Source organism: Bos grunniens, chromosome 22 (assembly GCF_055505025.1).
Source record: "Bos grunniens cultivar Pamir isolate PY7600 chromosome 22, Bosgru_T2T1.0, whole genome shotgun sequence".
NCBI lineage: Eukaryota > Metazoa > Chordata > Mammalia > Artiodactyla > Bovidae > Bos > Bos grunniens.
The window spans coordinates 53,181,138-53,205,077 of NC_141186.1; the positions used below are offsets into that span (position 1 = coordinate 53,181,138).

The following is a 23,940-nucleotide window of genomic DNA, read 5'->3' on the forward strand; positions in this document are numbered from 1 at the left end:
GGGGTCGGCGAGGGGCGGGCGTCCGCGAGCAAGCAACCGCAGCGCGCTCCCCCGCGTGGGTTCCCGCGCCTCACAGGTAAGGGCGGGGTGGAGGTCGCGCGTCTGGGGCAGAGCCCTTTTACTGTCCCCTCTCCTCGCTCCAGGTGAGACTTTCGTCTCCGCGCCCCCTCGGGCCGCCGCGCGCCGCCCCTCCACTACTGCTCAGTCCTCAGCGGCACTCACGCTCGCTCGGGGCCCGTCAGAGTTTGTCCGAAGGCCCCTCCCTCCCAGCGGGGTTCAGCTTCGTCCTCCCTGCCCCTTGGTCACCCTGTCACCATGGGACAGCCTCTCTGGTCCCGTGCCTGACAAGAGGGCAGTGCCCAGGGGCTTGGCCTGGGCTGTTGGGCGACCTCGTGGGCAGCACCCAGCTTGAGGAACTTGGTGCCAGGAGGTGACGCAGTCTAGTGTTGCCACAGGGAGAATGGCATGGGCAAACGCCTGGTGACTGGAACAAGATCCCATGTTTGGGAAGTTCCAGTGACTGCGTGTGCCTGCCCAGGGAGAGGAAGGAAGGCTGTGAAAAAATGGGGGGTGGGGTCTAGGACAAGGTGCCTGGAGCCACTGAGGCCCAGAGAAAGGGTTTGGGGGAGAGGCCCAGGTGGGGACTGGAACCTGTCAGCTGTGACAGCTCAGCGCCCCCTCCCTAGGGCAGCTCCTCCCTCCTCTCTCTGTCTACCGCCCCAGCTTGCTGGATAATCAAGGGGCTTCCAAGGCAGCCCAGGAAAAAGCCTCCGCAGCAGGCAGCACTTCCTTGCTGACCAGGAAATCATAGACAGGGTGTGGCCAAGGGGCCTGAGGGGCCAGGCCTTGGAGAAGGCAGGGGAGAAAGGGACCCAGCGTGGAGAGAGGCCAAGAATGCGAGAGAGAGAGAGAGAGAGAGAGAGAGCGAGAGAGAGAGAGAGAGAGAGAGAGCGAGAGAGAGCGAGCAAGCAAGCGAGCCAGAGTGAGCTAGCAGGTCTGGCTGCTGGTTAGATAGCTGCAAGGACCGGCAGCTGACTCACCTGGGCATGCCAAGGCTAGCCAGTCTGTCCTCACCTTGCCCCATGGTGACCGTGAAAGCTGCCTGGGGAGCCTAGGTATTTGCTGTGTGCCCTGAGGTGAGTCACCCAGCCTTTCTGAACCGCCTAGCTCAAGTGAGCTTCATGGGACTGGGAGCTGGAGGCCTGGGTCTGAGCCATGTATGTGCTCTATAGTTAGTGTCTTTGGGCCCTTCCGTTCCTTCCTGGGCCTCAGCTTCCCCATATGTACCTCCTGTGCAGGCTCCTAAGGAACCTTAGAACTGGATGGAGTGAGAGGGTAAGAAGGCCATGCCCTTAACCATCGAGCTGTGGCTTGGTGATGGGACTGCTGTTTGAGGGAGGAGACTCCTGCTGGGTCCCTGTGGTGTTAGGTTCAGCACCTCTTTCTCCTTCCTCATACACACTCAGGCACACTCATGCCTGGCCTGGGTCCTGCCCTCACATTTCATTGCCCTTGGGATGAAGCCTGGGAGCTTCCTAGCCTGGGAGCAGAGGCTCTCAGGACTACCAGACCAGATGTTTTTAGCCTCAAATGCAGTTTTCTCCCCACCCACCACCTCACCAGCAATGCTTAGCCTCTGGCCTTTTCTTTGGGCAGTGTGTCTCAAAGGTAGAAGATCCTTCTGGGGCCACAGACCTGGAAGGGTCCCAGAATAGTGTTGCCAGTCTGGGTCTGTAAGACTCAGCTCCAGGGGCCCCAGGCTGCACTGAAAGGTAAGGGAAGGTGAGAAACAGGTCCCCAGAAGAGCTCCCCTCCATCAGTTTATCCTTTCTGAAAGGGTTGGTCACTCGGTTGGTGACTGTTTGCAACTCCGTGGACTATAGCCCGCCAGGCTCCTCTGTCCATGGAATTCTCCAGGGAAGAATACTGGAGTGGGTTGCCATTCCCTTCTCCAGGGGATCTTCCCAACCAAGGGACTGAACCTGGGTCTCCTGCATTGCAGGCAGATTCTTTACTGTCTGAGCCACCAGGGAAGCTCCTTTATCCTTTCTGCTGCTGCTGCTGCTAAGTCGCTTCAGTCATGTCCGATTCTGTGCGACCCCATGGATGGCAGCCCACCAGGCTCCCCCGTCCCTAGGATTCTCCAGGCAAGAACACTGGAGTGGGTTGCCATTTCCTTCTCCAGTGCATGGAAGTGAAAAGTGAAAGTGAAGTCGCTCAGTCGTATCTGACTCTCAGTGACGCCATGGACTGCAGCCTACCAGGCTCCTCCATCCATGGGATTTTCCAGGCAAGAGTACTGGAGTGGGGTGCCATTGCCTTCTCTGTTATCCTTTCTAGGGTAGACTAAAAAAGCTGTGATTTAGTCAGAGTAAAAAGCTATAGTTTAGTCTTCTCCATTTCATAGAGAAGGTGATTGAGTCCCAGAGATGAGCAAGGCTCTGGATAAGCTGGGAAATGGCCAAGACTGGGCAGAGGTCAGAAGGGGCCTGTGGGAACTGCTGAGGTGTGAGCCACGCATCCAGGGTTGGGGTAGCAACTGCCAGCCCCATGTGGCAAGGGGAGGAAACCTGAGGGGGAGAAGAGCATCTCGAATGTGGCATTGGCTGGGGTGGGCCCCAAATAGTATCTGGGATCTGATGTTCAAGGCCTCCCAACAGTGAGTTATGTGCTGCAGGTCCCCAGCTCACCCTGATCTGGTCTCTAGTCTGTACCTGCTATTTTAACCACACCTTCCCCCCTTCACTTTTAGCCAGTGTCCTCACCTGTCAGCTCTGACCCTGACAGACTGCCAGCTAAGGTTGGAAAGGTCACCTTCCAAAGGATCTTTCCGTTCCACCAGTTTCTGGAGATGTGGGTGAGAGTCAGATGGGCCCAGGTGATACTTGCTGCACCTCTGACTCCTAGGCTGGGGTCGCTTGGTCTGTCTGAGTTGATTTAGAGCAACCTTCCCCTAGTCCTCCAAAGCAGCCTGGGGCTGCTGCAGGGCCAGCAGAAAGAGAAGAAGGCTGCAGCTGGGTGTCCAGTCATTTCTCCTTCCTGCCTCTCCCTCCCAAGGCCTCACCCTCCTGAAACAACAGCAGCAGGAAAGGTGGGGCAGGAATGCCTGGGCCCATGGCCAGAGTTCTGAGACACTTGTCTCACTTTGTTGCCCCAGAGCCAATTCCCTGGGAATCATAGGCTCTTCCAGGGGCCTGGAATACCCTTCAGTGTCTTTAGGGCTGGGAGGAGGGAGATGATGAGACCCCTTCCCATTTGGTCTTTTGGGTCTGCCCGCATTGCCTCAAATTATGTCTCTAGTTCCACCCGGGTCAACCAACTCAGCATGTCAGAGTTGGAGAGAGGCTGAGTCTGAGAGTCTGGGGTTAAAAGAGTATTTAATTTTCAATCCTAAGATGTATAGTCATGAAATCTGGGCAGATGACCTCGTTTACTAGGTCTGGTAGGAGAGGGCTGTGTCTGATTGGAGGCTGCAGCCTGGCTATGGCGGTGGGTTTGAACCTAGGCCCTTTGCTTCCTCTCTCTCCAGTCAGGAGGCTCCTTTCTCAGGTGATCCTGCCTTCTTGGTGGGTCCCTCTCTCCAGAGCAGGAGGTACAAAGACCTGCTCATCCCCAAAGCCCCCACATGTGGAGTAGGACCTGTCCTGCAGGGTCAGCCAGGTGGGGAGCATGGAGGGGCTGGCTCCTGCCCACACTGATCTCACCCTCTCACTGCTTGGCATCTTCTCGTCTGCAGCTGTCACCAAGTCCGTGTCCCCAAGTCTGACTTTGAATATCACCAGTCCCCGACTCTGAGCCCCTCCACGGCTCCTCTGTCAGCCACTTAGGCAGCTCTTGGTGGGCCCCCTGCCAAGCCTGGGTCTTCATGCTATCGAGCCTTTGCGCTCTTGGTTCCCTCACCTGCATGCCTTGTCCTCTCTGCCTCTTTTATTTCCTGTTCATCCTTCATGCTCCAGCAGGCAGTCCCCTACTTCCCCCAGACCTCTTCTTGTTAATAAGGCAAGACAGGGGGTCCTGAGTCATGACCTTGAGAAAAAGGCTGTGCCCTTCTGACAATATCCTTGTTTCCAGAGACTCTGTGGAGAGGGGGTTAGGTCAAATCACTACTAGATGTTACTCTGAGCCCTTGGGAGCCATGGTGGGTGTTTGAGCAGGGGAATGAACAAGCCAGAGGGCTTAAGGAACATCTGCCTTTTGGGTAAAAATAGATGTTTCTTTAGGCAATTCTGAGCCCTCTCTACTACTCCTTCAGGCTCCCCTCAACTGGGTCCAAGTAGAGCATAAATAGGAGTCACTGGTCTGTTTAGAACTCCCCTTTGGGGTGACCTGGGCTCCCTGCTCAGTTCTGAGGTGGGGTGGTCTTGGGCCTTGCTTTTGGGCATCTGGCCTGAGATGAGCACTGACCATGCTCCCACAGCTGCTCTAATCTGTGCTCTGTCCACAGGCCTGAGTCTGGCACCCTGGCCATGTGCAGCCCAGAGGAGGCGGCCCTGCTGAGGCTGGAGGAGGTTTTCTCAGCCACCCTTGCCCGCATCAACAGCCTTGTCTTCCAGCCCCTTCTTGAGGCTGGTGAGTTGAGGCTCTCCAGTGAAAAAGGTGGGGGCCACAGGAACCATCCTCCTAGGGACAGGAGTCCTCCCTGGTTGGATCTTCTAACCCTAACCCTAACCCTAACTGCAGATGGGAGCGGTGGCATTTGAAGTGGATGGCTTTCGATGAGTCCAGGGTTCTCACGCCCAACTGTTGGCTGCTTCCTTCTCAAAGGGACCCCGGGGAGCTAGGCTCTGAACCCCATTCTAACCTAGGTCTGCTGTGCATGGAGACAAAATTCCATCTCTCCCAGGGCACAGGTCTGGATTCTCTGCCCAAATTCTCATCTTGCTGTCACCCAGGGCGTGACTGGAAGGCAGGATGCCCAGTCTGTGAAGTGACCTTAGGCAGGTGCCTTCATCTCAGGAGCTCTGTCGGCGTGTCTGTAAATGGCAGGGGATCACTGCACATTCTGGACCTGAGGAAGTTCTGAAACTCGGGGAATGTGTGTACTCAGTGGCCGTAGGTCATCAGTGCTGCCCCTATGTAATGAGGAGGTGGAAATGTGCCCCTGTTTAATCCAAAAGGGTGCCACCCACTACTGCAGCCTGCCCGTCCCTTGCTGAGCTCCAGGGGGCACGTGGGCTTCCAGTCCTGTCCCAAGGACCTCCAGGGCTCGTGGGGCTACTGCCCCTCGGGTGACCAGCCAGGGCCTGTGTGTGCTCCCTGGACGGTGGAGCGGCCCTGTTCCCCCTCACGGGGTGCTTGTGCTCCTGCCCCAGGTCCAGAGGCCTCAGACCCCTGGGGCCGAGAGTGCCTGCAGCTCCTGCAGCAGCTGCACAGCAGCTCCCAGCAGCTGTGGGACGTGACAGAGGAAAGCCTGCACTCGCTTCGGGAGAGGCTGCGCCGCCCCGAAGCTGTCGGCCTGGAGTCCCTGCTGCTGCTGCAGAGCGCAGACCGTGTCCTGCAGGTCCACCTGGAGTAAGATAGCCCCGGTGGGCTGGGGGCTGGCGCTGGGACTCACCTGGCTCAGGGCTTTGGCAAAGATTTGCACTTGGCCCTGGGGTTGGGTGTTAGCCTGGGGGCAGGCTCAGACACCCCAGATCTGAGCCTGGTGACCTCCCAGGGAAGAAAGACTGAGTTAGAATTGTCCGGTTGAGTCAGTGAGGACTCAAGATCAGCAGTGCCCAGAGCCAGGCCCTCAGGGCTGTAGCCACTCAGCGGGTAGGATCTAGGAACCCCAGAAGGGCAGGCCCTTGAGTCTGGACCTGAGGGTGGGGCCTGCAGGGTATCCCTGGTGCTACCTACAGGTACATCGAGTCCTACACATGCTGCGTGGCAGTGCAAGCCTTTCAGAAGGCAGTGAAGAGGAGAAGGTGAGCACAGGGCACCGCGGTGGGCCTCTGAGAGGGGCGTGTCTGGGAGAGAGGACGTGGGGAAGCCACGACCCCAGAGCAGTGAGTGTCACAGCCCGGGATTCATCCTGAGCGCTCCTGGCTCTGGCAACCCCACGCTGATCCACACCCCTGAAGAGGGGCAGGGAAGCCTCGGGAGGCTGTGAGCAGAAGCCAGAGACACCAACTAGCAGGAGTGACCCTGGGGCAGGGGAGCATTCCTGATTCCTACTCAGGGAGGGCTGCTGTAATCAGTGATCCCTTCAGTCTCTGAGATGCTCCTCCCAAACCTCAGCCACTGTTCTCATGGGAGAGAGCTTTGGGGTCTGGGATTGGTCCTGGGATCTGAGGGATTAGCCAGGGCAAGGAGGCAATGGTGGTGGGTGCGGGAACAGAGGAGGGGAGAGTGACGGGGCGCTGGCCCTCCCTCCACTCAGTGAGTACTGGCGGGGCCAGCGGAAGGCGCTGCGGCAAGTCCTGTCTGGCCTGAGCTCCGAGGGCTCGGTGGGCACGGCCCTGCTCCAGGCCCTCCGCCAGCCACTCGCCCATCACGTGCAGCAGTATGTGCTCCTCCTGCTGAGCCTCGGGGACACCGTTGGGGAGGTAGGTAGCAGGGGTGCGGGGGGCAGGGGGCCAGGGCGGTATCGATGCTTACCAGACCTGCCTCTGTGAGGAAGCTGACGGACGGGAGAAATGGGCCTCTGGCTCAGGGAACCCCTTATGTCAGGAACCCCTTGTTTGAAAAGGATCTGGCCTGCCTTGGGGACATCATCTTGTTCTGGGGGTTTGAAGGACCATGTCCTTGCCCTGGGGCATCTGAGTTACATGGGCCTTCCCTGGCGGAGCCAGCGGAGACCCAGAGAGCAGATGTAGACTCGTGTGCTGGGTGTGAGGACACATGGCCCAGGCCCAGGTGGGGCATCATCAGATGGTCCTGAATCCCCCGGAGGCATCCTTCTGCTGACCTCTCCTCAGAGGAAGAGCCAGCAGGGAGAAAAGAACAAACTCCTGACCAGCTGGGCCAGGGCCGGGCTGGGGCAGTCATCCCAGATTGGGGGAAGGTTCTGACGAGCCCCCGCCCCGGTGGCTCTGTCCCCCCACAGTGTCACCCCACCCGGAAGCTGGTGATACACGCCGCCAGCCTCTTTGGGGACTTGCAGTCCTTCATGAGGCAGGAGCTGGACCAGGCCACGGCCACGCAGGCCCTCTGGCCCACTCTGAGTAGCCGGCTGAGGGTGAGTTCCACGCCTGAAGGGCGCTCTGAGAAGACCCTCCCATCCAGTGGGGGCCCCCTGCGTGGCTCGAGCTGCCTGCTGCATTCTCCATGCTTCAGTTTCCCCACCCAAATGGGGCAGTGGCTAAAGCAAGTGTCTGTGACACTTCTCTGTCCAGCCATCTTCACGCATTTGTTGAGTACCTCCTGGGCTGGGATGTGAGCTGCTGGCTCTGGAAGAGCGGTCACAGAACCGACCCTCTCTCCTGGGATGTCACTGAATGATTGCACCCTCGAGCCACTGCCTACACTGCCCCTACAGGGGGAAAATCCCCTGTGCTCTGATGAGGCATGACAGGCTTGGGGCCCAGAGCGGAGAATTAGGAGGACAAATGAAGGGGATAAGAATTGCCAGAGAGAGGCAGGGATTGTAGAAGCCTGGGTGAGAGTTGATGGGGGCTTGGTCGTGGCCATGGCCTGAGATGGGGTGGAGGAGGACAAAGCAGGGCTTCAAGAGAAGTTGTGACGTCTTGCTGGGAGTAGCCAGGAATGAAGCACCACCAGCTCAGAGCCCCAGTGCCCGTCACTGACCTGGGGGCCTCCAGGAGACGCTCAGAGTGTGGGTGGACGTGCCTGGGGCAGAGGCAGGCAGTGGGGTGACTGGTGCAGTGTCAAGAATGGGGGTCCCTGAGCTCTGCAGTTCCCTCCTTGCCTCACCAGGATGTACTCTGCACCCCCGCTCGCCGACTCTTGCAAGACAGCCAGGACGTCCCTGTGACAGTCACCCCACTGCGGGCAGAGCGCGTGCTGCTCTTTGATGATGCCCTCGTCCTGCTGCAGGTGGGCTGGGGCTGGCCAGAGGTCTTGGGAATGGTTGAGAAAAGGAGGAAAGAGACAAGTGGCTGGGGGAGATGAGGGGGCTGAGGCATGGAAAGGGTGCTACTTGCCTATCCAAACCTATGTCTCCTGAAGCCTGGTTTGGGGGTTTTGATGCAGTTTGAGTTTTCCTCCACCCCCGACTGCCCCCTCTGTGCTCCAGGTACACTGACAAGACCCTCACTAAAAGGCGCCGAGCCCTTTCTCACCTCTGAATCTGGGCACGTCCTGTTGTCTCTGCGGGACCCTCTCTTGTCCTTGCCCATGTCTGGCACGTTCCTCCTCCCCTTCAGGCCTGGGCCTGGGGCCACTTCCTCCTGTGGCTATTGCTAGGCGGGAGAGGTCACTACACAAGATGTTCCAGAGGAAGGGAGGTTTGGTCTGGCTCTCAGAGCAGGGATGACATTCCAGGTAGAAGGAGCAGCACAGGGAAGGTTCAGGCTGAGGAGAGTTTGTGGCAAGTGGAGAAAGGAGGGGGCACGTGACCTGAGGCTGTTCTGTGTGGTCTCAGGTGTCAGGCTCGGCCGTAGGAACTTCAGGGAGGTTTCCAGAAGGGGCTCCCAAGGTCCAAGCTGCATTTCCGGAAGACCACTCTGGTGGCCCTGATGGAGCAGGACGTGGGGGATTGTGGGAGACTGATCCTGGGTCTTGGGTGGGAAGGGAGGTGGAGGGGCTGCCCTGGAGATGGGAACAGGCAGGGGTGGTGGGGGACTCAGCGCTGGGCATGCTGAACCGAGCAACCTGGGGGCACCCAGGGGCGCGCTGAACTGGTGCTCGGGAGCAAGGCCAAACCGGAGAATAGGTGAGCCTTGCCCACCTATGCCCCATCTTCTTTCAGGGCCACAACACCCACACCTTTGATCTGAAGCTGGTGTGGGTAGAACCTGGGCAGGACAGGTGAGCGCCCCTCTCCAGTGACACCTCAGGCCTTCCCTCCCTCTACCCCATGAAACCTGCCCACCCCAGGCTCTGACTTGGACCCGCCCGCAGCTCCCTTCTGAATGGAACTGGGGCCGACTCATCACCTCCATCTGTCTAGGTGCACGTTTCACCTCCTCACACCCGAGGAAGAGTTCTCCTTTTGTTCCAAGGACCCGCAGGGCCTGGTGAGTGTGGGTGGACTGTGAACTTGGGGACGAGGATTGGGGGAGGAAGGGAAGGCGACAGGAGGGTAAGGGGAGGGCATGAGGATACTGCCCTGGAGGCTCCTTGGGAATGTCAAGCCTCTGGAGCCATGACCAGAGTGAATCAGGCGTCTGCCTGGACGCAGGCATAAGACTGCCATAGAGAGCAGGTATTTTTCTCTGTGAAGCCAGTGTTGAGGCCTGCTTGATGGTTTTGTTTGGCCGCTCTGGGAAGGCCCCAAACTGCAAGTCAGTATCTCAGATCTGGATGAGGCCCTAGGGAGCAGTGTGGAACTGTTGGAGCTTCCCCCAGGTGACAGAGTGGGGTGTTGGCGGGGGGTGGTACCTGGAGCCACCCCAGGAGGCTTCCTGAAGGGGCTGCCTCCAGCAGCAGTGACCTGTCCTGTGTTTCCCCTGTCCTCCCCCAGGTGGTCTGGCAATGGAAGGTTACCCAGGCTGTGTGCCAGGCCTTGCGTGGGAAGAAGGACTTCCCGGTGCTGGGAGCGGGCCTGGAGCCTTCTGAACCCCCCACCTGCCGCTGTGGAGCATACACCTTCCGTGCAGAGGGCCGCTTCTGCCAGGCCACCTACGAGGGCGAGTGGTACTGGGGCAGGCCCCATGGCAAGTGAGTGACCGAGGCTCTGGGCCAAGCAAGGCAGGGGTCCTCCTGGGAGTCTGGGGAGCACATAGGACCGGATGGACCTTATTGCCTCAGGGCATGAACCAGAGGCTGTTACCCTCTCTGGTCAATTCTGTCAATTTTTAAGTCCTCCTGAACAGCACTGGCCCATAATAGGTTTGTGCCAAATAGTCTTGATGTCGGTGAGGCTGGGGAGCCCGGGACAGGCATCAGGAGGCCGGCCTGCAGGGCCCACAGTTACTGTTCTGTTCTCAAGGCGGGTGAAAGAATAACTAGTGTCTGTGTAGCATTTTCTGGTGGCCCTTATAAGAATGGCCTGAGGGAGTGTTAGCATGCCCTTTGTAGATGCAGAAACCTTGTCTTTCTCCAGGCCTCAGGGTAGGTTCTAGGGGGAGCCTGGCCTCAACTGCAGATCTATACGACTCTACAGGCAGATAGGCTTTTGAAGAATGTGGCCCTAATTTGTGCCACAGCTGGCAAAACTAAGGCCCAGAAAGCAGAAGGGACTTGCTAAGGTTTTGCTGGCAAGCATTCCACTCATTTCTGATACCCTGCCTACTTCCAGAAAGGGCTTCAGGAAGCCTGTGAACAAAAACACAGAAAAAGCAATGCTGTGTCAGAAGAGGAGATGAGGATGGTAGAAACCCCACTGACTCCTAGTGCTTGGCTTGAACTTGAAGGTTATCTCTGAGATTCCTGTTGGTCAAGGGAACAAGGCAACCTGGTAGAACTTTCCCTGCTGCGTGTAGAGTGCCCTCCGTGAGGCTAAAGGGGCAGCTGTGCCAGGAGTAGGGAAGGGCTGAGAGCCCATACAGGGTCGTAGAGCTTAGGGAAGAGGCCCAGTGGGAGCAGAGAGTCCAGTCCAAGGGCAATCGAGGCCTCTGAGAGAGTGTATGGTGGAGGCCGGCTGGGGGACTTGTGTATGCTGAAGGATGGTCTGGTGGGCCTGACACCCATGGACCTGTGACTGTGGACCTCGACTGTGTTCCAGGGGAACCCTGAAGTGGCCAGATGGGCAGAATCACGTGGGGGATTTCTGCCAGGGCCTGGAGCACGGGTAAGGCTGGGGCTGACATGGGGCTGCGTGGTGGGGGTTCCCACCCCCATCACTGTCACCGGCCTGGCCCCACCCTAAATTCCCAAACCTCCAGCAGAGACTTGGAGGCCTTCTGGTCTAGCTCCACTCATTGTCCTAAAGGGGAAACTAGGCTCTGAGGAGAGGGCAGGTCATGGAGGGAGTGGGCTAGGGCCAGAAGGGCCATGGCTAGGGCCATGAATCTCAGAGTCATGGGGGTGGGGTGGAGGTGGGGTATCCTGAGGGGCCCTTAGGAAGAAGAGGGACCTGATCGCCTATAAGATTCTCCTCGTTGTCTGCGAAGGCACCTCGGAAGCAGGGACACTCCTGGGCATGGAGGGGGTGTGACAGGTGTCTGGGGCAGGGCCGTGGCCCCAGGGCTGACCGCCCTCCTTGCCCACCCACACTGGCAGCTTTGGCATCCGCCTGGTGCCCCAGGCCTCCGAGGATAAGTTTGACTGTTACAAGTGCCACTGGCGGGAAGGCAGCATGTGCGGCTATGGCATCTGTGAGTAAGTGACCCTCATCTGACGAGGGGTAGCCTTGTGGGCTGGGCACGTTCTCTGGGAGGCAGGGCCAGCCATTGGTGACCCTCCTCAGGTACAGCACCAGCGAGGTGTACAAGGGCTACTTCCAGGAGGGCCTGCGCCATGGATTCGGGGTCCTTGAGAGTGCCCCACAGGCCCCTCGGCCCCTGCGGTACACAGGCCACTGGGAGAGGGGCCAGCGGAGTGGCTACGGTGTCGAGGAGGACAGCGACAGGTGAGCACTCTGCAGTGCCCCCAGCAGGATTGAGGAGAGAGAGGACCCTCACAGACCAAATGCCTCTAGGCGTGGGTTCCCTGTCATCAGTGGGTCCATTCTGTCTGTCTCCCAGAGTCTTTCTGAAGCCCCTCACTTCCACTCCACGCCCTCAGTTGCTGCTGAGGCTCAGGTTGAGGGACCCTGACCTTGACTGCAGATGCACCCCCCCGCCCAACTCCAGCCCTTCGCTCTGTCAGAGAGGAGTTTGTGCCCCCAAGATCTTGTCCCCTCAAAGGGTCACAGCCCTTCCAGGTTCTCTGGGCTGAGACAAAGCCCAGTGTCCTTGGCCTGGCACCCGAGGCCTTTCCTGCTCCTCTGAACTCATCCGTGCCATGACACCTGTGTACCCCCCAGCCTTCTAGACCACTGAAGTGAAGTGAAGTAAAAGTCGCTCAGTCGTGTCTGACTCTGCGACCCCATGGACAGGCCAGAATACTGGAATGGGTAGCCGTTCCCTTCTCCAGGGGATCTTCCCAACCCTGGGATCAAGCATTAGCAGGCGGATTCTTTACCAGTGGAGCCACCAGGGAAGCCCTCTAGACCACTGAACGTCCCCACATATCTGACATGTACTGATACCGCCATGGCTTTGCATGTGTCACAGTGGCAATCTCACTCCATCTGTCCTTCCTGCCACCTCTCCCAAGAAGCCTGCCAGGATGCCCTCCCCCAGGCAGGCTTCCTTTCTCCTCCACCCTCTGTTCCTCTTGTCAGTCCTAATCTCACCTCCCCATGTCTGACTTGAGTGAATTCATGTCCTGGCTCCTTATCTGCCCCTTGCCCCCCCACCCTGGTCCCATGCCAGCAGAGCACACAGAAGGTACGTGGGAACAATTCTGATCCAACTCCGGCCATCTTCTCTCCCCCCCACCCCCCAGGGGTGAGCGCTATATTGGCATGTGGCAGGCTGACCAGCGCTATGGCCCAGGGGTCATGGTCACCCAGGCGGGTGTCTGCTACCAGGGCACCTTCCAGGCAGACAAGATGGTGGTGAGTACGGTGACCCACATGTGTCCTGAGCTGAACTGAAGCTGGTCAGGGGTGGATGGGGCAGGAATCAGGGTTCTGATGTGCTAGAGCGAGCCCAACCCTGGGCCAGAATCCAGTTCTGCCACCTGCCTACCCTGGCCTTGGCTGAGCCCTGCCCCTCCCAGCCTCAGTTTTCCCTTCAGCAGCTCAGGTTACCTACCTATTATAATGACTCACTGGAACAGCAGTAATGAAGTGAATGGTAATGAGAATGCCAGCAGCCTCCTCTGCCCACATTGATAGACCACTAACTGGGTGCCTGAAAAAAAGAAAATGGGAGTGTTAGTCACTCAGTCACGTCTGACTCTTTTGTGACCCCACGGACTCTAGCCCGCCAGACTCCTCTGTCTTGTCTGGAATTCTCCAGGCAAGAATACTGGAGTGGGTTGCCATTCCCTTCTCCAGGGGATCTTCCTGACCCAGGGATCGAACCCAGGTCTCCTGCTGCATTGCAGGCAGATTCCTTACCAGCTGAGCCACCAGGGAAACCCTGGTGCCTAGCTCTGGGCTAGGCCTCCCAGCGTGGTCTCGTGGGATCCTCCCAGTAGCCCTGGGGTTCGTGTCGTCGTCCCTAGTGTATGAGTGACTAATGTGAGGCTCAGAGAGGTCAGAGAACCTGCCTAGTGTCACATTCTGTTGAGTGACAGAAATGAGTCTCAAGCCCAGGTATCCTGAGCATGGGCATATCAACCCCCACCTTCTGTCTCACCCACACCCTGCCAGGTGGTTGGCATATAGTATGGCTCGGCCTGATGGCTGTTATTGATATTGTGGCTTGTTTGTTTAGCTACACTTTGTTCTGGAAGGAGTTGAAGGAGGAAGAAAAGATAAGAATAGGCACATAAAATAGATTTAAAAATAAGAACACAAATTGTATCCCATTTGGCTCTGAAGCTTCCTGGCAACCAGAGCCGCAAGGGAGCCTGATGAACTCCGCTGCCCCTGGCATCAGTGACAGGAAAGTAGAGATGGTTCAGGAAAAGCCCAGCACTTCCTGAGCTGTAGGTGGGAAGGAAGGGTCCCCCAGAAAACTTCCTGAGAGAGGCTGCTGGAGGGGAGAAGCCAGGTCTGAGGGTATCAGTCAGAGTAACCCAGGATCGAGGTGCATGGGGTTTGTGCAGTCCAAGGGCTGGCATCCCACCTGGGCACAGTCCTAGGAGGTGTGCCAGGGCTCAGGACCCTTCTCCTCTCCCTACCCCCAGCCTTCTGGCCCTTCCTAACCCACTGCTCCTACCCTCCCCACTCCTTCTCTAGGGCCCAGGGATCCTTCTCTCTGATGATGATTCCTTATACGAGGGCACTTTTACCAGGGACCTGACCCTCGTGGGGAAGGTGAGAGCCACTGAGACCCTTCTCCACTCTGCGCTGTGACCTTGGCCAGAATCTATAATCTCCCTGCTTAGACCCAGGACTGAGGGTGGGTGGAGAAGGTAGGGGGGGCCTCTCCCATCTCCACTATATCTAGGGGGCATGTGCAGTGACCTTTCTCTGCCACGAAGGTGCAGTTTGATTGGGTATGAGTCAAGAGGGCATAGGCAGGCTTGCCTTAGGTGCAGAGGGTCTGGTGGTCTCTTGTTTCTCCCGCTGGCTCCAGAGTTAGGGACCTCTACTAGTACCATCAGTGCCTTGAGTGGGGTCCCCTGAAGGCATTGTCCTTCAGGAAGCTTCTGCCCGAGCTGACCCAGGAGTAGGCAGTTATATCCCTCCTGGAGCCTTTGGACACATAGGGGCTGTTTTCTCTTTGTAATGACTGGAGGGTATGGTGGCATCTAATGGATAGAGACCAAGAATGCCGTTCATGAATGGGACAGTCCCATGCAGCAAGGAATTGCCCCTTCTTGGGGCCAGTAATACCTCACGCCCTCCCTAAGGCCACTGCCTACTTCTGGACTTATTCCCCGCTCCCAGCCTCTGTGGTGGTCCCCCTACTCTGACCTCTGAGTCCCTACTCTGATTCCCTTGCCATCTTCTACCTCAGAGACAAGTCCCTTGGTGGTGGGCACAGCTCTCAGTCAGAGCTCCTGCAGGGGTGAAGGAGCCCCTTGGGGTGGGGCAGATTGAATGGATGGCGGGAAGGCCGCCCGTCCGTTTCCAGCCTTTGTGGCCCAGGATGATGGGCATGAGGCCTGTCATGATTGGGTGGAAGGGCAGCTGAACAGACAAATGGACAGACATCCCTGCATTCCTCTCCCGGCTTCCAGGGCAAGGTCACCTTCCCCAATGGCTTCACCCTGGAGGGCTCTTTTGGCAGCGTGTCAGGGAGAGGACTGCATACCCAGGGTGTGCTGGACACAGCTGCCCTCCCTCCAGATCCAAGCAGTACCTGCAAGAGGTGAGAGCCTGACCACCTGGCCTGTGCATTCTGGAGCCTTTCTGGGGGTTGTGCTTGTGGGTGCCCGTGTTTCTACCCCAAAGACTCAGGTCTCATTAGAAGGGCTTTTCTGTACCTCCTCTTAGCTCTTTGGAGAGTTCAGAAAGCTCAGGTCACACAACCCTTATCAGAGACTCTGGGAATCAAGGGCCATGTGGTGATAACTCCACATGCCACAGAACTGAAGAAAAATGCTGTGTGTAGCCTTTGCTTAGACTCTGTTTTTTTTTTTCTAGGAAAGTACAAGATAGTTAAGCAAATGAGAATAAAATAGACAACTAAAGTATGAGTTGAGCTTAAAAGAAAAGGAGGTGCAGATAGGCAGTATAATTGAGCATTAGCCTGACTCTGAATTCCCTGGCAGCCAGGGTGAAAAGGGAAACTTGGAAGTGGATTCACACTCCTTATCATGGGGTATTTGAGAAGTGGATAGACTTCTTCCTTCTGGGGACAGAGTTCTTCCTTGGGAAAATAGGTGTTCAAGTGGTGACTCTTGTATTGTCTGTTGAGATGTGGTTGGTGGTTCTAATGGTGCCAGCCAGCATTTCAGAAGTTGATTTACCTGACACGTCATCCCAGCATGTTTCTTTTTCTCTGACAGCAGGAGCTAGAAGTGGATGGCAAACCCTAGGGGCATGAGCCCGGGTTAGGTGCAGGTGTAGGGATATCTGTCAGTGTGACAGGGGAGGGCAGTGCTCACCAGACACGCACACAGCCAGACCCCTGGGCCTAGCGACCGAGACAGGATCAAGCTCAGGAAGGAACCAGGTGTGGGAGGAGGGAGAGTCGGGGAACCCTGGGCTTTGGGCCCTCGCCTCTCAGGCCAAGACCCCAGTCTCTGGACTTGGCCTCCAGCTCTCCAGATCTTTCTGTTTCCTTTCCAGGGCTCTGTGTGCCCCTGTCTCTTTTCTCTACCGTGGAGTAGATTCTCTCTGACCCTTCTCTGCCTCCCGTTTCTCCTCCTGGAGTCTTGGAGGTCAGACCCCTCTGCATACCCCAGTCCATCCACCCCACCGGGCTCTAACTCTGGCCAGGCTGGATATCCCCACCTTTCCAAGGGCTGGACAGGGTCCTACACGGCTCCCTCCCTGTCCACATTTCCCACCACCTCCATCGCAGGCAGCTGGGTCAGGGCGTCTTCCCCGTGGAGAGCCGCTGGCAGGGTGTCTATGGCGCCTTCCGGGACTTTGTTCGTGCCGGCTGCCCTGGGGACCTGCGGGAGGCCCTGCTGGGCTTCCACGTGCAGAGCTCAAGGGAGCTGCGCAAGTCGCAGGAGTACCTGTGCTGTGAGAGGTGAGGCCCAGGCATGTGGGGTGTGTGTGCCCACGGGGTGTCCAGACCCAGGGCTGGGGGCAGTGGGCTCTGGGTGGGTGGGGGAGGGGGAAGAAGGCTTTCTGGAGGGGGCGGGCCCAGGCATGGGTGAGACGTTGTGTGTGGTGCCCCAGGACCTGCCCCGAGGACCAGGCGGGCAGGATGGAGGACCTCCTGGAGGAGCTGCTGCAGCACCGGGAGCCCGAGGCCCTGCAGCAGTGCCTCAGGAAGGTGAGGCCGCAGGGGAGGGTGCTGACTGCAGGGGACAGGCCTTGCTGAGAGGCCGTGGTGCTCCTGTCTGAGAAGCAGGGTCTTGCCCTGGTGCTGAGCATCTCTTTGTGGCCATCGCCCCTGCCCAGGCTCTGAGCAACTCTCTGCATCCCCTGGGGAAGCTGCTCCGGACTCTGATGCTGACCTTCCAGGCCACATACGCAGGTATCGGGGCCAACAAGCACCTACAGGGGCTGGCGCAGGAGGAGGTGAAGCAGCACGCCCAGGAGCTCTGGGCTGCCTACAGGTGAGCTCGGTGGCACTTGGGGACAACCACTGCCCTGTCCCCAGGGCGGGGGGCTCTGCCCTTTCTAGCCTCAGCTCTGCCTCTGCGCTGGGTAGGAATGGTGCCTCCGCCTTGGGTCTGGATTGAGAGAAACAGAGGATGGGTTGTTTAGTGTGCCGCTGGTGAGCATATGGGTGAGACAGTGGGGAGGTGATAACAAGGCCTGATTGCTGCCAGAGTCCAAGCCCCAGCCAGGCTCTGGGCTGGCTCTAACCCCACTGCAGGCTGATCCTGACCTGGACTCACACCCCATCTCCTGTCCTGTCCTGGCTGAGCTGTGACCCCATCAAACATTATAAACTGAAACCTTCAATGCTGTAGTTCGTTCTGTCCGGGTTCCAGGACACTCACGTGGACCTCCTGTACTCCCATCCCCCTCACTGCTGAGGTTTGGCAGCTGGGCTCTGCTGGCCTCATGCTTCATGGTTCTGGGAGCGGAACCCACCTGCCTGGCCTTGGGGACGCGTTCTGTGGGAGATGGCAGCCACACCGCCCCTCTCTTTGGTTCACAGGGGCCTGCTGCAGGTTGCCTTACAGCGCAAGGGCCAGGCCCCAGAGGAGGACGAAGATGCAGAGACAAGGTGACTGCCCCCAGGAAGTCTATGGGGTCTTCTCCACTGGTGCAGCCAGGCTCAGGTCCAGGGGATCCTTGTACCTTGCTCCTGGGACTTCCCTCAGGGAAGAGAGGTGTTTCTGAGGAAATGTTGGGGATTCATGCTGTTGACCACACTCTGTTTATATTGACCATTCAGGAATCATAAAGACCTGTGATCTCTGTTCCTTGAGCAGCCTGGAAAGGGACACTGTCACAATGCATCAAATGCACCTTTGTTCTGAACATATTATCCCAGCTTCATCTCTTAGGTGCCTGGAGGGTGAGCTGCTCCCTCAGGCACCTCCTTCTTCCTGTACACAGATGGGGAAACAGCCCGGCAGAGGCTGAGCCTGAGGTCACACAGAGCAGGAATTAAGTGGGTCATTAAATCTCTTGGCCCAGTGCCCCCGAGACCAAACCTCACAACTTGCCTTCAGATCCCAGGCCCAGGGCTCCTGATCAGAGGGGGAGGGGGATTTCTGTTACTGCATTGCAGGAGGCATGGGAAACAGGGTTAGACCTTAGGGTCTACTGACCTAGGGAGAACTTCCCCCTGAGTCCTGGCAAGCACAGAAAGCTAGGAGGCCGAACTGGACTAGCCCGGAGTGACTGCTGACAGCTTTGCTGCAGGTCGCTCGTCTGTCAGGGCTGGGTTTTGCTTTCAGTCAAGTGCGGATCAAAACCCAACCTCACTTGCCATGTTGGTTCTCAAAGCTGAATGAGAGCATGAGGTGGTCACAGATGGCAGTTGATTGTGAGATGACTGAGAACGGGGCTGGGAAGGGTTTTCTCAGGGATGGGGGAGGCTGCAGGCAGGCATGCTGAGGTGGAATGCAGATTTCTGTGGGCTCTTGGGGGCAGCCCAGGTAGACCCCCACATGCGCCCTGCTGACCCTGAGCTGTCCTGGTGGCTCTCACTCAGGGACCTGCGGGTGCACAGCTTGGTGCTCCCTCTCGTGCTGCCCAGCTTCTACTCGGAGCTCTTCACCCTCTACCTGCTGCTTCATGAGAGAGAGGACAGCCTCTACAGCCAGGGCATCACCCACCTGAGCCTCTTCCCTGACACCAGGCTGCTTGAGTTCCTGGACGTGCAGAAGTAAGCCTCCCCACCATGCCACCTTGGCCAGAGTTCTTACGTAGCAGAGGATGCAAACTCAACTCCAGTAGTCTTCAGAGAAAAAGGGAAGAGGTTAATTGGCTTATGTACCCATGAAGTTCTAGGGTGTGGCCAGGACAGCTAGATTCAGGTATGGCTGGATCTAGGTGTTCAGCTGCATGAAAAAGGAAGCGACCCCTCTCTCTATTGGTGTGTCTCTGGTTTCCCCGTGTGGTGACAAACAGAACCAGTCACTTGAGGTTTATACTCTCTCAGCTCAGTCCCCACAAGGAGTTGGAGTCTCCTTCTCAACAGCTCTAGCAGAGCCTCTAAAGTTCCTCCCTGGCATGGCTAGGTTCTTGAATGTGCCCCTGAATGCTGGCTGTGGCCTAGATTGGCCAGGCTGACCTCAGTATCTACTGCTGGGGCTGGGGTAATATCACCTGCTCCCAGCTCTTGGACTGAGAGTGGGAGAGAGATGATCCTCAAGGGGGAAACTGAGGACTGTTCTGGAAGCAGGTCAGGGCCTCCCTTCTACCCTCAGTAATCAGAACATCCTTTATCCTCCATGCCCTTTCGATCTGAGTGTTGAGGGTATGAATGCACTCCTGCCTCCCAAACCTGGTCCCCCTTTTCTCAAGGTAATGGTGCTTCCTATCCCCCCTTCCCCCAAAACCCTTGTTCCCCTTTCTGTTGTGGTGAATGTTTCCTGCATCTGACCAGTCATCAGCCCAGAGACCTGGTTGTCCACAGCTTCCCAAGGGTTTTCCTCTGCCGCCTCAGTGCCACCTCCTCCATGCTGGCCTCCCTGCTTCATTGGCTCTACTTCCCTTGAATGGCATCCCTACTTCTCGCCAGCCTGTGCCAGCTCACCGAGCCCCTGGAGCAGTCTCCACAGCTGAGCTCTCTGGATGGACCCCCAGGACTTTGTGCAGAAGGGTCCCCTGGCCTGCAGCACCGTCCCTCTCTCTGCTCACTGTGTTTTGGGGCTGCATGGAGGGCTGCCCTCTCAGGGAATCCCTCCTGGCCTTCTATAGCCTGGGCTCCACACAAGTCCTCCCAGATGGCATTGTGCATCCCCAGCCTCTTTCCCGTGCTCAGCCCTCCTGGGGGACACGGGGATGCAGGGAATTTGCCCTCTGACTCAGAGGGCAAAGCCTCCCATCTCCCGTCTTATTTCAGGCACTTGTGGCCCCTCAAGGACCTCACACTGACGACCAATCAGGTGAGAGGGTGAGCTGGTTACCTGCCCAGGAGAGGGAGGCCTGAGCCTCAGCTGGGCCCCGGGTTACCCTCGTAGTCACGGTCTCAGGCCGCAGAGGTGGGTGAGGGAGAAGACGGCAGGCTTTCTGCACTGTTCTGGTTTTCCATGTGGGTGAATGTGCAGCCACAGTGACCAGCCTCAAGCCAAGGCTCCACCCCTTTTACTGGCTGTATGGCTGTGGGCGGAATATTTGATCTCTGTCCCTCAGTTTCCCCATCTGTGGAAGTACCTACTGCTGCAGTACTAGTACTGCCTCATGCGATTGTTGCGGGAGGAGGGGGCAGGCCAGAACAGAGGAGGCACTGGTGTTCAGTGTGCTTGCTGGATTGGCAGCATCAGCGTTGCTGGGAACTAGTTAGAAAGGCCAATTCTTGGACCCACACCAAACGTACTGAGTCAGAAACTCAGGGAGGGAACTTGGAATTTGTGTTTCAACAAGCCCTGGGATTCAGCAGCTGTTGACCAAGGCACTTAGAACTGGGCAGCACCCAGTGACCATTGGCTGTTACGGTTCTCCTCTATCCACCTTGATCCTCCCACCTCCTGGAGACTGTTTACCCCACTTTACAGTCAAGTAAACTGACGCTTACAGTGGAGCTGCGACTTGCCCTGGGTCGCTCAGCCCTCTGGTGCTGAAGCCAGTGATGAGGAAGGGGTGGGTGGTGAGGAGCCTGGGGACCAGCCCCAGCCCTGGGAAGGGGAGGCCTCATCTAACCCCCTCCCCCGACCACACAGAGATACTCCCTGGTCAGAGACAAGTGCTTCCTGTCGGCCACGGAGTGCCTGCAGAAGATGATGTGAGTCCGCAGCCTGGGGAGAGGGGCGTGGGAGGCAGGAGTGTGGGGACCCCGTTTGGGATTGAACCCGAGGGCCTTGATCTGGAGCCAGTTACCCTGCTGCAGCACCACGGTGGACCCCCGGGAGAAGCTGGAGGTGCTGGAGCGGACATACGGGGAAATCGAGGCCACCGTGTCGCGGGTGCTGGGCCGGGAGCACAAGCTGCCCATGGACGACCTGCTGCCGCTGCTCATCTACGTGGTGTCTCGTGCCCAGTGAGCCCCAGCTGGGGGTGGGCCCAGGAGCCTCCCTTCCCACCCTGCCTGCCCCCAACCAAGACATACTGCAAAGCCTTTGAACACTACCGTCTATGGGCAAAGCCTTTCTTGGGACAGATGGGGAAGCTGAGGCCCAGAAAGGCCCACCCAGGGTCCCATGGGTACCACTCACAGCGGGGACCACAGCCCAGGTGTCTAGCCACCCAGACCAGGGCTCCTTCCCAGCTGCTGGGCGCCTGTCCTGATGGGTCCCCTTCTCCCTCTTGTGGTGGCTGCGGCGGTGCTCCAGAATCCAGCACCTGGGAGCCGAGATCCACCTGATCCGTGACATGATGGACCCTCTCCACACAGGAGGCCTGTATGACTTCCTGCTCACGGCCCTGGAGGTGAGGGATGGAAGCTGTTGGCCAAGGCAGGAATGCCCTGGCCTCTGGGGCAGACCCCTTTTGCCCCAGACACCATCACGGGGATGCGCTCAAATTCACAGCTAGTGTGTGTCTCCGTGGGAGGGGTCCTCACAGAGCCCCTGCTCTAGCCCTCGTTAAAAGGGGCTGAGTGGGGGAAAGTGGGCAGAGCACATCCCGGCCCTCGGCTCCCAGGGCTGAGTGTGTTCCAGGCGGCGTCCCTGAACACAGGAGGAGAGGGAAGGACCCCTTTCCTTGCAGACTGTGGCTGAGGGCTGATTGGAGACACAGTGGTCCAGACCTGGGAGCGGGTGCACCCGTGTTAGGCCCTAAAGCCTCTGCACGCGGCTGGGGGCTGGCAGGCCAGCTGGCTCCAGCCTCGCCTCTCTCCTGCCAGTCCTGCTACGAGCACATCCAGAAGGAGGACATGAGGCTACATCGCCTGCCCAGCCGCTGGAGCTCCAGGGAGCCATGGTAGCTCGGCTTCTCCTGGACACACCGCAGCGCTGAGAGGGCCGCTGTGGAATGCCTGCGGCCCGGGCCTGGCCCGGCCTGGCCCAGGGGGCAGAAGGCAGGATGGGCCCTGGAGGTGACTCTGGCTTTTTGAGGAGATGAGGTCCAGTTTCTCCAGGGAGATGCTGCTGGAGTCCTGACTGGGGTGAGGGTGACGGGTGTGGCCCTGGAGCTGGTGGTCTGTCCCCCACCACTCTCCAGCCAGTCTTGGATGACCTCCTCGACGCTGAGGCAAAGAGACCCTGACTTCTCCTTGCCTGAGCCTTGCCTTCACGTGCCTGAGCCGCTCTGGGCCTCAGTGTTGCCATCTGTAAAATGGTGGACTAGGGGATCTGTAAAGAGCCTTCCATCCATCTTGCTGACTTCTGGCATTCTTCCGTAAGTCTGACTTTGGTCTGTTGGGCTGTAAGTGAAGTTCCTGTATTGTGGGGGGTGTCATTCCATTTCTCCTGTCCTGGTCAGAGGCTCCAAACTGCTAGTGACCGCTTCCTTTATTGGGTTTTTTTTTTCCCATGAGTCATCTTCTGTTGACCTGCTTCTTTCCCAGCTCTGCCCCAGGGTGGTGCGGGCCTCTCTAGGCCTCAGGGTAGGAACTGTTCCAGCTCCACCCTGCTAGGTGGCCTCTGGTGAGGCCCTCCCCTCATTGGGTATGACATTGAGGGAGTGGGCTTGGGGGTCTCTGAACTGCAGTCCACATACAGTGGCCATGCTGGAGCAGGCTGGAGGGAGAGGGGAAAGAAACTCAACTTGCTTGCCTCACTGTCAGCAGGTGCCAAGGGAATTGGCCTCTGGACCTGCACGCAGGAAGGACAGGAGGGGCCCAAGGGTTCCGGGGGAACTGTGCCCAAGGATTCAGGGGGCCAATCCAAGGACCCTCAGAGATACTAGGGAGCATTGAGCAGAGGGCCGCAGGTGCCTCCAGAAGAAGGGGCAAAGCTGAGCTTCCCTGACTGGTTCCATCACATGAACAGCTGGAATGGAGAACGGTTTTGGGCTCTGGTTTTTGCCAGACATGCCCGTGGTGTCCTCACAGAGGTCCCTGGAAGAGGATTGAACTGGTGAAGAATAGGGATCCCCAGGATGCCGTGGGCACGCCCCTCCCCCAGGACTGTGGTAGCTCTCCAGCAGTTGTCAGCTGGTTCTTGTCCTTTAACGAGTGACAGCAGCCTTGCCTGAGGGCAGCCCTGAGGTGGTGCGATGCTGCAGCCTCACTCCCCTCACACTCCCTGGCTTTGTCAGCATCGGTGCCCACTCATCACAGTTCAGATTCACCAGGGCCCTTTCACCCATCCTCTGGCTGGGCCTCGCCCACACCTACTGAATTGGGGCCTCCTGACAGGGCTTCGGGAGATTCCCGGGGCAGCTCTGCTGTCAGACCCTTTCTGCACAACTGCAGAGCCAGAAGGGGCCTTCAGATTAGACAGCAGATTGGTGGCTAAGGTCAGTGCTTCATTTACAGACAAGACGCCTGGAGCCAGGTGACCACCTGCCGTGTAAGTCCCCTGGGGAGGTTGATGGAGATGGCCTGTGGGCAGGCGTGTCCACCCTCAGTGATAGTGTCTCCCAGCCGCTGCTGGAGCCCTTTGGCTGCGGTAAGAGTACTGGTGTCCACTCTGAGTCTGGTTGGAAACCAGGGACTCTAGCACCTCGAGTGATCCAGTTGATGTGAAAAGCAGCCTCTGCCCCCGTCTTTCTGGTCCCCATCTCCTCTCCAGAATGAGGATTCTGCTTTCAGCAACAATCGCTAGGAAGTGGTAGAATTCTTCACAGTCTGTCTCAATCAAGACTCTCCAGGGCTGGAGAGGAGAGAGGCCAGGGGAGATGCTTCCCACTGATGGGGTTCTGACAGTCTCCAAAGGGCCACACTGGCCTTCAAGGGCCTGGACTTGGGGATGAGAAAGACGGAGACACTTGAGAGTTAGTAAATGGCCTCTCAGTGAGCAGATGTGTCCGAGTCACACAACCCAACCCCCCACTTTTCACTGCAGCCCTGACTCTGCAGACCCACCTTTGCCCTGGCCCTGCAGGCAGTCTCTCATGCAAGCTCTCAAACCCTGCTTCCCCCTGCCCCCCGCCCCACCCTTGACTAC

At 58.1% G+C, this 23,940-nt stretch overlaps 1 protein-coding gene across 50 annotated transcripts; it reads left to right on the plus strand.

The window, feature by feature from the left end:
* On the plus strand, nt 1-22,203 carry ALS2CL (ALS2 C-terminal like). 50 transcript variants are annotated; one of them, XR_015151755.1, is made up of 28 exons: nt 1-76; nt 2,003-2,290; nt 4,445-4,596; nt 5,313-5,511; nt 5,841-5,906; nt 6,362-6,527; nt 7,028-7,159; nt 7,858-7,977; nt 8,852-8,910; nt 9,053-9,119; nt 9,566-9,762; nt 10,769-10,834; nt 11,266-11,364; nt 11,453-11,614; nt 12,535-12,646; nt 13,940-14,017; nt 14,887-15,017; nt 15,941-16,032; nt 16,176-16,349; nt 16,502-16,598; nt 16,727-16,884; nt 17,436-17,504; nt 18,441-18,614; nt 19,797-19,839; nt 20,614-20,675; nt 20,781-20,930; nt 21,223-21,319; nt 21,735-22,203. XR_015151755.1 is itself a non-coding variant. In XM_086368362.1 (27 exons), the coding sequence occupies exons 2-27, from the start codon at nt 2,277-2,279 to the stop codon at nt 21,766-21,768; spliced, it is 2,913 nt and encodes a 970-aa protein (XP_086224488.1). In that variant the 5' UTR covers nt 1-76; nt 2,003-2,276; the 3' UTR covers nt 21,769-22,203. The 50 variants fall into 50 exon arrangements, 20 of the variants coding, with proteins under 20 accessions (XP_086224488.1, XP_086224487.1, XP_086224490.1 ...); XR_015151749.1 differs by lacking the exon at nt 15,941-16,032 and adding an exon at nt 17,676-17,798; XR_015151745.1 differs by lacking the exon at nt 15,941-16,032 and adding an exon at nt 17,676-17,798 and having other exon boundaries at nt 16,727-16,802; nt 19,338-19,839; nt 20,781-20,947.
* The last annotated feature ends 1,737 nt before the right edge of the window (nt 22,204-23,940 follow it).

Bases quoted from the DNA above. Each gene is read 5' to 3' on its own strand.
- ALS2CL (XM_086368361.1), top strand. The intron at 10,835-11,265 runs GTAAGGCTGGGG...CCACACTGGCAG, and splicing joins TGCCAGGGCCTGGAGCACGG to CTTTGGCATCCGCCTGGTGC. The intron at 18,615-19,796 runs GTAAGCCTCCCC...GTCTTATTTCAG, and splicing joins GAGTTCCTGGACGTGCAGAA to GCACTTGTGGCCCCTCAAGG.